This window comes from Pristiophorus japonicus, chromosome 10, assembly GCF_044704955.1.
Source record: "Pristiophorus japonicus isolate sPriJap1 chromosome 10, sPriJap1.hap1, whole genome shotgun sequence".
NCBI classification, from domain to species: Eukaryota; Metazoa; Chordata; class Chondrichthyes; family Pristiophoridae; genus Pristiophorus; species Pristiophorus japonicus.
Genome location: NC_091986.1, coordinates 199,215,289 through 199,227,617, shown reverse-complemented (window position 1 = coordinate 199,227,617; position 12,329 = coordinate 199,215,289). Strand labels below are relative to the sequence as shown.

At 48.3% G+C, this 12,329-nt stretch overlaps 1 protein-coding gene across 2 annotated transcripts in view; it reads left to right on the top strand.

Annotated features, from left to right (window-relative positions):
• The first annotated feature begins 3,784 nt into the window (after positions 1-3,784).
• The window catches only part of tubgcp5 (tubulin gamma complex component 5), an 85,376-nt gene continuing 76,831 nt past the window's right edge, over positions 3,785-12,329 (top strand). For both annotated transcript variants that reach the window (XM_070892481.1, XM_070892482.1), the window contains exon 1: positions 3,785-3,994. In XM_070892481.1, coding sequence (XP_070748582.1) covers positions 3,876-3,994 — 119 coding nt within the window. In that variant the 5' untranslated portion in view covers positions 3,785-3,875. The remainder of the gene's footprint in view (positions 3,995-12,329) is intronic.

Here is a 12,329-nt window from a genome sequence, read left to right as displayed (position 1 = left end):
GAATTCTTTAAATTCGGCACTGGTGAAACATGGCCCGTTGTCACTGACCAGTATGTCAGGCAGGCCGTGGATGGCAATCATGGCCTTCAGGCTTTCAATGGTGGCGGTGGCGGTGCTTCCCGACATTATTTCACATTCAATCCATTTTGAAAAAACATCCACCACCACCAGGAACATTTTATCGAGAAACGGGCCCGCATAGTGGACATGATCCTTGACCATGGTCTGGAGGGCCAGGACCACAAACTTAGTGGTGCCTCTCTCGGCGCATTGCTCAACTGAGCACACACGCTGCATTGCCGTACACAGGACTCTGAGTCAGAGTCGATACCGGGCCACCACACATGGGATCTGGCTATCGCTTTCATCATTACTATACCCGGGTGTGTGCTGTGGAGATCCGAGATGAACGTCTCCCTGCCCTTTTTGGGTAGCACTACGCGGTTACCCCACAACAGGCAGTCTGCCTGAATGGACAGCTTGTCCTTTTGCCGCTGGAACGGCTTGATTAGCTCTTGCATTTCAACGGGGATGCTGGCCCAGCTCCCATGCAGAACACGGTTTTTTACTAGGGACAGCAGAGGATCTTGGCTGGTCCAAGTCCTAATCTGGCAGGCCGTGACAGGTGATTTATCATTTTCAAACGCTTCCACGACCATCAACAAATCTGCGGGCTGCACCACCATCAACAAGTTTGCAGGCTGCGCCATTTCCACCCCCGTGGTGGGCAATGGTAACCGACTGAGAGCATTCGCACAGTTCTCGGTGCCTGGCCTGTAGCAGATGATATAGTTATACGCTGATAGCGCGAGTACCCACCTTTGTATGCGGGCTGAAGCATTAGTATTTATCCTCTTGTTTTCAGCGAACAGGGATAAGAGGGACTTGTGATTGGTTTCCAGCTCAAATTTGAGGCCAAACAGGTACTGATGTATTTTTTTTACCCCGAACACACACACTAATGCCTCTTTCTCAATCATGCTGTCGGCCCTCTCGGCCTTAGACAAGCTCCTGGAGGCATAGGCGACAGGTTGCAACTTCCCCGCAATGTTAGCTTGTTGTAATACACACCCGACTGCGTATGACGACGCATCACATGCTAGCACAAGTCTTTTACACAGGTTATACAATACAAGCAGCTTGTTGGAGCATAAAATGTTTCTGGCTTTCTCAAAAGTAATTACTTGTTTTTTTTCCCATACCCAGTTCTCACCTTTACGCAATAACATATGTAGGGGCTCTAAGAGGGTGCTTAACCCCGGTAGGAAGTTACCAAAATAGTTGAGGAGTCCCAGGAACGACCGCAGCTCCGTGACGTTCTGTGGCCTGGGCGCGTTCCTGATAGCCTCTGTCTTGGCGTCTGTGGGCCGAATGCCATCCGCCGCAATTTTTCTCCCCAAAAACTCTACTTCTGTTGCCATGAAGACGCATTTCAACCTCTTCAGCCGCAACCCTACGTGATCCAGTCGCTGGAGGACCTCCTCCAGGTTTTGTAGGTGCTCGACGGTGTCCCAACCCGTGACCAATATGTCGTTCTCAAAAACCACCGTGTGTGGTACCGACTTGAGTAGGCTCTCCACGTTTCTCCGGAAGATCGCTGCAGTCGACCGAATTCCAAACAGGCATCTGTTGTAGATGAACAGTCCCTTGTGCGTGTTGATGCAGGTGAGGTCCTTCGAAGACTCCTCCAGCTCCTGCGTCATGTAGGCCGAAGTCAGGTCGAGGTTGATGAACGTCTTGCCTCCTGCAAATAGGTCGACTGACTTAGGTAGATGCACAACAATGACAAAGGCTACATATTGATTTTGCTGAGTTAGAAAGACAACAATTGTTCATTGTGATTGATAGCCATTCGAAGTGGGTTGAGGTGTTCCCAATGTGGAAAATAACAACAAGTAAAACATTGGACATTTTACGAAGATTATTTTCTTCATTTGGCCTCCCTGAAGAAATTGTTTCGGATAATGGACCACAATTTCGTTCCGAAGAATTTGCTCAATTCATGAGCAAAAATGGTGTGAAACATATCAAGGTTCCACCATATCATCCTGCTTCGAATGGTGCAACACTGTACAAATTGTAAAACGTGTCCTCATAAAATAAATGTTAGATCCAAATCCAAGGAAACGACAGTCATCATTGGATCATAAATTGGCTAATTTTTTGATTACTTATCGAAATACTCCTCATACAACTACTGGTAGAACACCAGCAGAGTTGTTTCTCAAACGACAGCCACGAACCAGATTCTCGTTGTTAAAACCAAATTTGGCACAGTCCGTAGAATAGACACAATTAAGACAGAAAGAGAATCATGATCGAGGTACAGTAAAAGAGAGAAGTGTGAAATTAAACCAGAAGGTGAGAGTGAAGAACCATCACCATAAATGTTTAAAGTGGTTCCTAGGAAGAGTGGTGAAGATATGTGGTTCTCGCACATATTTGGTAAAGATGTTTGATAATGGACAGGTTAGGTTTGTTCATATTGATCATATTTTACCTATAGACATGGAAGGAGTTGAAGGTGGGAATGATTCAATTATTTCTGACTCATCAGATAGTTTTGATACACCAGTAGCAAATCCTAAATTCAATGTACTGGAAACAAATCCAGGAGAGAATCAGAATGAAAGTCTGAGTCCGAGTCAGGAAAACAAAGAGCCTGAAGTTAGAGTGAGTTCAAATGAAAATTAAGGAAATTCCGTGGAGAAAAACGTTCCTCAGGATGAGCCTCGAATGAGTGTGAAATCGACACCATGTTTGGAAAGTTCTGTTCGAGAGCGAAGGTATCCTCTTCGAAACAGAAAACAAGTGGTTAAGTTAAATTTGTAAATATGAAAAAAAGTCTATATCCTGTGTTATGTATAAAAATGAAAGTTATGTATGATGTTTGTTATAATAACTTCTTCATTAAGGAGGGAGAAGTGTAATGTCTGTCAGCTTGTAATGTTTGTAGCTCCACACTATGGATGTGGGCGTATTGTGTACTGCAACTGCAGAGTTAATAATAAACAGAACCAGGCTGTTCCGGAGGCTTCCGACAGAGCTGCCTGCCATGTTAGGAGCTGTGTGTGCTGTGCTCTGTGAATATATCACAATATGTAACCTTCAAGGCTGCTGACCGAGGGCCATGTGGCTCTTTATCGGCTGGCGTGGACGCGGTCGGCTGAAATAGCCTCCTTCTGCGCTGTAAATTTCTATAATGGCCAGATAATCTGTTTATTTAGGGATAAATATTGGCCAGGAGACCAGGGATAACTCCCCTGCTCTTCTTCGAAATGGGATCTTTTATGTCCACCTGAGAGAGCAGACGGGTTTAACGTCTCATCCGAAAGATGGCACCTCTGACAGTGCAGCACTCTCTCAGATTTTTGTGCTCAAAGTCTCTGTAGTGGGACTTGAACCCACAAACTTCTCACTCAGAGGTGAGAGCGCTAAGAAAGTCAGAGAGAACCTTTCATAATGCGGTATGGTAAAACATGGAGGAGGGTGCAGAGGCCAAGGTGGAGCAAAGACAGATTGACTTGAGTTTTTGAGTTGAGTGAGTCGGTTGACGGGGAGCTGCTGGTTGACAGAGTTAAATGAACTCATTTTTTTGTTTTAAATACAGTGGCTGCATCAAAAAGCCGGAGACCTACCGAACAATCTTGACTGTTAGTAATACGAATTCAAATTAAAACCGTCACTTTACCGAATCTGGGCCACGGTGTTTCCCATGGCAACGGCGCCGAGCGGAAGTGCAGGCAGGAGCGCGGGCCTGGACCGGGACTTCCGGTGGTGCTGCTGCCGCCGACCCGAATATTGCCGGACAGGTTTGAAGTGTCCCTCTTGGGGCTCTATGACAGCGGGGTGTGGGCTGCTTTTATTTAGAAACCATGGCGCATTGGAATAAATTCGAGGAGGATTTGAAGAAGTTGATCGAATATATTAGTGGGGTCCCGGAGGAGGATCCTGACTTTCAGCTGCTACTGCAGTACGCATGGTCTAATGTCAGGTAACAGGACAGGGCTTAAGTCATTATTAATGTGGGGGAGGCTGGGGAAGTCATTATTAATATGGAGGAAGGTAGGCGGGGGGTGGTCACTAATGTGGGGAAGGTTATGGGGGAAGGTGGGGGCTATTATTGGGGGGTGGGGGTTATTGATATGGGGGGAGATGGAGTTTTATTAAATGTGGGGTGGGGGGGTTTATTAATACTGGTGGTGGTGGTAATACCGGGGAGGGCGGGGGTGGTGTGAATACGGGGGGGCTGGTGGGGGGTGTGTGAATTCGGGGGCTGGTGGGGGGGGGGGGGTGTGTGTGAATACGGGGGATAGTGGGGGGGGGGGGTGTGAATACGGGGGATAGTGGGGGGGGTGTGTGAATACGGGGGATAGTGGGGGGGGTGTGTGAATACGGGGGATAGTGGGGGGGGTGTGTGAATACGGGGGATGGTGGGGGGGGGTGTGAATACGGGGGATAGTGGGGGGGTGTGTGAATACGGGGGATAGTGGGGGCGGGTGTGTGAATACGGGGGATAGTGGGGGCGGGTGTGTGAATACGGGGGATGGTGGGGGGGGGTGTGAATACGGGGGATGGTGGGGGGGGGTGTGAATACGGGGGATGGTGGGGGTGGTGTGGATACGGGGGATGGTGGGGGAGGTGTGTGAATACGGGGGAAGGGGGGGGTGTGTGAATACGGGGGAAGGGGGGGGTGTGTGAATACGGGGGAGGGGGGGTGTGTGAATACGGGGGAAGGGGGGGGGTGTGTGAATACGGGGGGGGGTTGTGTGTGAATACGGGGGAGGGGGGGTGTGTGTGAATACGGGGGAGGGGGGGTGTGTGTGAATACGGGGGAGGGGGGGTGTGTGTGAATACGGGGGAGGGGGAGGGGGCGTGTGTGTGAATATGGGGGAGGGGGGTGTGTGTGAATATGGGGGGGGGTGTGAATATGGGGGAGGGGGGTGGGGGTGTGAATATGGGGGAGGGGGGTGTGTGTGTGAATATGGGGGAGGGGGGGGTGTGTGTGAATACGGGGGAGGGGGGGGTGTGTGTGAATACGGGGGAGGGGGGGGTGTGTGTGAATACGGGGGAGGGGGGGGTGTGTGTGAATACGGGGGAGGGGGGTGTGTGTGTGAATACGGGGGAGGGGGGTGTGTGTGTGAATACGGGGGAGGGGGGGGTGTGTGTGAATACGGGGGAGGGGGGGGTGTGTGTGAATACGGGGGAGGGGGGGGTGTGTGTGAATACGGGGGGGGGGTGTGTGTGAATACGGGGGAGGGGGGGTGTGTGTGAATACGGGGGAGGGGGGGTGTGAATACGGGGGAGGGGGGGTGTGAATACGAGGGAGGGGGGGCAGTGGGTGTGAATACGGGGGAGGGTGTGTGTGTGTGAATACGGGGGATGGTGGGGGGGCGTGTGTGTGTGAATACGGGGGATGGTGGGGGCGTGTGTGTGTGTGAATACGGGGGATGGTGGGGGCGTGTGTGTGTGTGAATACGGGGGATGGTGGGGGCGGATGTGTGTGAATACGGGGGCTGGGTGGGGTGTGTGTGAATACGGGGGATTGTGGGTGTGTGTGTGTGTGTGAGTGTGTGTGAATACGGGGATGGTGGGGGGGGGGGGGTGTGTGTGTGAATACGGGGATGGTGGGGGGGGGTGTATGTGTGAATACGGGGGCTGGTGGGGGTGGGGGGTGTGTGTGTGTGAATACGGGGGCTGGTGGGGGTGGGGGGTGTGTGTGTGTGAATACGGGGGCTGGTGGGGGGGGGGCGGGTGTGAATACGGGGGATGGTGGGGGGGGGGGTGTGAATACGGGGGATGGTGGGGGGGGGGTGTGAATACGGGGGATGGTGGGGTGGCAGTGGGTGTGAATACGGGGGAGGGAGGGGGGGCAGTGGGTGTGAATACGGGGGAGGGTGTGTGTGAATACGGTGGGGGGCGGTTGAAAGTGTCAGGCCTTTGTAAGGTCGAAGAAGGCCATGTATTAGGGTTGGCACTGTTCCCTGCATTTTTACTGCAGCTGTCGCGCTGCAAAAATCATGTCGTTTGTACCCCGTAGGGGTTGAAATCTGCACTGCGACTCTGGGAGGAGCTCCTCGGCCACGGAGAGAAGACGGTTGAGGAGGACTCTAGCAATGACTTTCCTAGTGGCTGGGACTATGGAGTGTCCCCCAAAAGTACGTCACCATCCTCCGTCTGCTCCACGATGACATGCAGACTGTGATCCTTACCAACGGACCCATCACAGACTCAGTCCACATCCGGACCGGGGTCAAACAGGGCTGCACCATTGCCCCAACCCTCTTCTCAAGTTTCGTCGCTGCCATGCTCCACCTCACAGTCAACAAGCTCCCCGCTGGAGTGGAACTAAACTACAGAACCAGTGGGAACCTGTTCAACCTTCGTTGTCTCCAGGCCAGGTCCAAGACCACCCCAACCTCTGTCGTCGAGCTACAGTACACGGACTATGCCTGCGCCTGCAGAGAGGCTGAACTCCAGGGCATAGTCAACGTACTTGCTGAGGCATGTGAAAGCATGGGCCTTACGCTAAACTTCAGTAAGACAAAGGTCCTCCACCACCCTGTCCTCGCCGCACAGCACTGCCCACCCAGTCATCAAGATCCAAGGCACGACACTGGACAACATGCACCACTTCCCTTCTCTCGGGAGCCTCCTATCAACAAGGAACAGGCATTGACAACGGGATCCAACACCACCTTCAGTGCAGCCTTCGGCCGCCTGAGGAAAAGAGTGTTTGAAGACCAATCCCTCAAAACTATCACCAAGCTCATGGTCTACAGGGCTGTAGTAATACCCGCCCTCCTGTATGGCTCAGAAACATGGACCATGTACAGCAGACACCTCAAGTCGCTGGAGAAATACCACCAACGATGTCTCCAAGATCTTCCAAATCCCCTGGGAGGACAGACGCACCAACGTTGGCGTTGGCGTCCTCGTCCAGGTCAACATCCCCAGCATTGAAGTACTGACCACACTTGATCAGCTCCATTGGGCGGGCCACGTAGTTTGCATGCCAGACATGAGACTCCCAAAGCAAGCAAGCACTCTACTCTGAACTCCTTCATGGCAAACGAGCCAAAGGTGGGCAGAGGAAACGTTACAAGGACACCATAAAATCCTCCCTGATAAAGTGCAACATCCCCACTGACACCTGGGAGTCCCTGGCCAAAGACTGCCCTAAGTGGAGGAAGTGCATCCGGGAGGGTGCTGAGCACCTCGAGTCTCGTCGCCGAGAGCGTGCAAAAAATCAAGCGCAGGCAGCGGAAAGAGCATGCGGCAAACCTGTCCCACCCACCCCTTCTCTCAACGACTATTAGTTCCACCTGTGACAGAGACTGTGGTTCTCGTATTGGACTGTACAGCCACCTAAGAACTCATGTTTAGAGTGGAAACAAGTCTTCCTCGATTCCGAGGGACTGCCTATGATAATAATACGGGGGTAGGGAATATGAGGATGTTAATCCGGGGGAGGGTGGGGGTGTTATTAATGTGGGGTTTTTAACATGAGAGAAGCTGGGGGGGGGGGGGGAAGTACCCTGCTCCTATTTCTTGTGTTCGTATGTTAGAAGTTTTTCAACAGGGTGAGGGGGAAGATAAAAAGAAATGATGTTGTCACTGGGGTCGTAAAATTTTAAATTGGTATTTTAAAATTCGCGTCATTGTTTTCAAATCCCTCTCCCCTCGCTATCTCTGTGACCTCATCCAGCCCTACAATTGCGCAGCTGGCTTGACGGCCTTTCAGTGCAAAAACCGTGCAAGCGCAGTATTTTGAATGGCCCGCGCATTAAAGGGAAAAAGTTGCCAAAATTAATTACAGGGAACATTGGCTACAACCCTCTGAGATATCTAAACTTCTCCAATTCTTGTCTCCTACACATCCCCGATTTTTGTCTCTCCATTATTGGCGGCTGTGCCTTCAGCTGCCTCGACTCTAAGCTCTAGAATTCCCTCCCTAAGCCTCTCTTCCTCTCTTTCATCTTTTACGATGCTCCTTAAAATCTACTTATTGACCTCTCCCCGCTCCTCCGCCACGATCCCTCGCCGCTCCTCTGCTGCACCAGGGCTTTGCCGATGTTCCTGCCCACGTTCCAAACGGCGACCTTGGTTTTTGATTGCATCAACCAGTCGCCCACCTCGAAGTCGTCGCACACTTGTAGCAGCTCGCGCTGGAAGTTGTAGTGGTATGCTCCAGCTCTCTACTCCCGATCTGCGGTGGTGTTCTCTCACAGGTTGGGAGGCCACGATGAAGGAAGTAGTAGCAGGACATTTAGAAAAGCGTAATGCAGTCAAGCAGAGTCAGTATGATTTTATGAAGGGGAAATCATGTTTGACAAATTTGCGGGAGTTCTTTGAGGATGTAACGAGCAGAGTGGAAAATTGATGTGTATTTGGATTTTCAGAAAGCATTTGATAAGGTGCCACACAAAAGGTTACTGCACAAGATAAGAGCTCACTAGGTTGGGGGTAATATATTAGCGTGATAGAGGATTGGCTAACTAACAGAGAGTTGGGATAAATGGGTAATTTTAAGGTTGGCAAACTGTAACTAGTGGGGTTCCATAGGGATCAGTGCTGGGCCTCAACTATTTACAATTTCTATCAATGACTTGGCTGATGGGACTGAGTGTAACATAACCAAATTTGCTGATAATACAAAGATAGGTGGGAAAGCAAGTTGTGAGGAGGATGCAAATAATCTACAAAGGGATACAGATAGGCTCAGTGAGTGAGCAAAGATTTGGCAGATGGGCTATAATGTGGGAAAATGTGAAGTTATCAACTTTGATAGGAAAAATAAAAAAGCAAATTATTATTTAAATGAGCGATTACAAAATGCTGTACTGCAGAGGGATCTGGTGGTTCTTGTTCATTAAATGCAAAAAGTTAGCCTGCAGGTACTGCAAGTAATCAGGAAGGCAAATGGAATGTTGGCCTTTATAACAAGGAGAATGGGGGGAAGTCCTGCTCCAACTCTACAGGGCATTGGTAAGACCACACCTGGAGTACTGCATACAGTTTTGGTCTCCTTATTTAAGGAAGGATATACTTGCATTGGAGGCAGTTTAGAGAAGGTTCACGAGGTTGATTCCTGAGATGAAGGGGTTGTCATATGAAGAAACGTTGGGCTTATACTCATTGGAGTTTAGAAGAATGAGAGGTGATCTTATTGAAACATATAAGATTCTGAGGGGGCTTGACAGGGTAGATGCAGAGAGGATGTTTCCCCTCATGGGGGAATCTAGAACTAGGGGAATGGTTTCAGAATAAGGGGTCGCACATTTAAAACCGAAATGAGGAGGAATCTTTAGAATTCTCTACTATGGGGGGCGAGCGGGGGAGGGAGTTGAGGCCAGGATCAGATCAGCCATGAGTCAGAGAGATTGGTTGGCAGTAATTAACACTTACCATGTCATTAAAAGGGTACTTGCACTTGTAATTACTAGCTCTAAATATCTGCGGCAGGATTAGATCGCGAACACAGGAAATTCACAACAGTCAATGCATGTCAATGGTGTGGCAGACAGCAAGATGCCGTTTTTGCGAAGCTAACGATGGAGTAAGAACTTAAGAAATAGGAGCAGGAGTCGGCCATTTGGCCCTCGAGTGCTCCGCCATTCAGTGATCGTAGTTGGAGCAATAATGAATGCATTTCTGTTGCTTTTGGTGCCTCTAGGGTTCAAATGGGAAAATAAACCGGCCATTGCTCCAGCGCTGCTTGCAATTGACTCCTGCTTGCGTGGATCTTTATCAGGCAGGATTGGACTCGGCTTTAATGCACTTCATTGTCAAAAAACCTGGCCAGGTTCCCTTTGTCATAGATGAAGAATGCTCTCTCAAGTGCCGTCCGTCTCAACATTTTCCAAATCTTAATGACATTACTATGATTTATTGAGTCTTCCTTTTCAGGTGAATAATTCAGTAGTAATTTCTCATTTAAAGAATTATATTAATATACAACATTGATTTGTCAGTAACCTGACAATATAAATGGGGATGGAAGACAGTGTTTCCAAAACTAAAGTTGAACAAGAAGAAGAATTCTCATTGTCAACAACAGTAGGAACTTGCATTTATCCACCACCTTCAACATAGAAAAGCATCCCAAGGCACTAGCAGAAGCAGAATCAGCTAAATATTGGCACTGACCCAAAGAAAGGGATATTTGAAGGGGTAACTAAATGTTTGGCCAAAGAAGTGGGTTTTTAGGAAGGAGTAAACAGGGATTTTATTCTTTAAAATAATATATTTTAAAACACAGAGGATTAGAATAAGCTTTTTTTTAAAAAAAAACTCCTGATGGCCAATCATCTACAGACTTAGAAGCATATCCCTTTATTACTAATTCTCCTTGTTTCCCCTCTTTCTACCTTCTCTCCTTTCTCAGGGTTTTCCTGACTCTTGGTGAGAGGACGTACAGATAGACTGCGCAACCTTTGACTGCCTTCTGCTCATTTCTCTCTCCCCAGGGTTTACCAGGAGAATACTGCAGCTTCCGGTTCGTTGGCAGCAGTCACTCCGTTTACGGAATAAATAACTAGGAGCCTCACTATCTTAGAACATAAAAACATAAGAAATAGGAGCAGGAGTAGGCCAAACGGCCCTTCGAGCCCGCTCCGCCATTTAATACGATCATGGCTGATCCGATCATGGACTCAGCTTCACTTCCCCGCCCGCTCCCCATAACCCCTTATCTCCTTATCGTTTAAGAAACTGTGTATTTCTGTCTGAGGCAGCGAATTCCACAGATTTACAACCCTCTGAAAGAAGAAATTTCTCCTCATCTCTGTCTTACATGGGCGGCCCCTTATTCTAAGATTATGCCCTCTAGTTCTAGTCTCCCTCATCAGTGGAAACATCCTCTCTGCATCCACCTTGTCAAGCCCCCTCATAATCTTATACGTTTCGATAAGATCACCTCTCATTCTTCTGAATTCCAATGAGTAGAGGCCCAACCTATTCAACCTTTCCTCATAAGTCAACCCCCTCATCAACCTAGTGAACCTTCTCTGAACTGCCTTCTCTGAAAAGCAAGTATATCCTTTCGTAAATATGGAAACCAAAACTGCACGCAGTATTCCAGGTGTGGCCTCACCAATACCTTATATAACTGTAGCAAGGCTTCCTTGCTTTTATACTTCATCCCCTTTGCAATAAAGGCCAAGATTCCATTGGCCTTCCTGATTACTTGCTATACCTGCATACTAACCTTTTGTGTTTCATGCACAAGTACCCCCAGGTCCTGCTTTATTGGAGCACTTTGCAATCTTTCTCCATTTAAATAATAACTTGCTCTTTGATTTTTTTTCTGCCAAAGTGCATGGCCTCACACTTTCCAACATTATACTCCATCTGCTAAATCTTTCCCCACTCTCTTAGTCTGTCTATGTCCTTTCGTAGATTTTTTGTGTCCTCCTCACACATTGCTTTTCCTCCCATCTTTGTATCATCAGCAAACTTGGCTACATTACACTCGGTCCCTTCTTCCAAGTCGTTTATATAGATTTTAAATAGTTGGGGTCCCAGCACTGATCTTTGCGGCACCCCACTAGTTACTAATTGCAGTTTTGGTTTCCATATTTACGAAAGGATATACTTGCTTTTCAGAGAAGGCAGTTCAGAGAAGGTTCACTCGGTTGATTTCGGAGATGAATGAACCATTTATCCCGACTCTCTGTGTTCTGTTAGTTAGCCAATCCTCTATCCATGCTAATATATTACCCCCAACCCTGTGAACTTTTATCTTGTGCAGTAACCTTTTATGTGGCTTCCACCATGTTCTCCCGTAGTTATGACAGTGTATTGATAGTGACTATCCTGTTGTATTTGTAAATGTGTGTTATTCCCTTGTATACAATGTTGGATAATATTGTTTCTTGTTTCTACAATAGATTATGGGTCAACAGTTTAAAAATACTGCTTGCTACAAGTACTTATTGGAAGGTCCACATTTGAACATGATTTTAACTCCGAAACATGACAGTAATGTTATATTTTGCTCACATGCTGAATGGCTTATGCTCCCAATGTGGAAGAACTGCTGTATGCTATACATCCAAATTCAGAATACCCAAAGTTCCATTTTGTGTTGTACAATACCATGAACTATTTTTCTGTTTAGAAGAAACCCTTGTTTAAAAATGCACTCCATAAGACAACACAGAGGCGCAGTGTATTTGTGCTGCAACACATGATGCCACCAAGTGGATGGATTTCTCTTGCAGTGAAGCTGTGAGACCACAAGCAGGCATATTTGTGGTTGATTCACTTCCACCTGCATTTTGCACAACCGTTGATGCTCAGTTCAAATTTTGAAAAACATTTGGGAG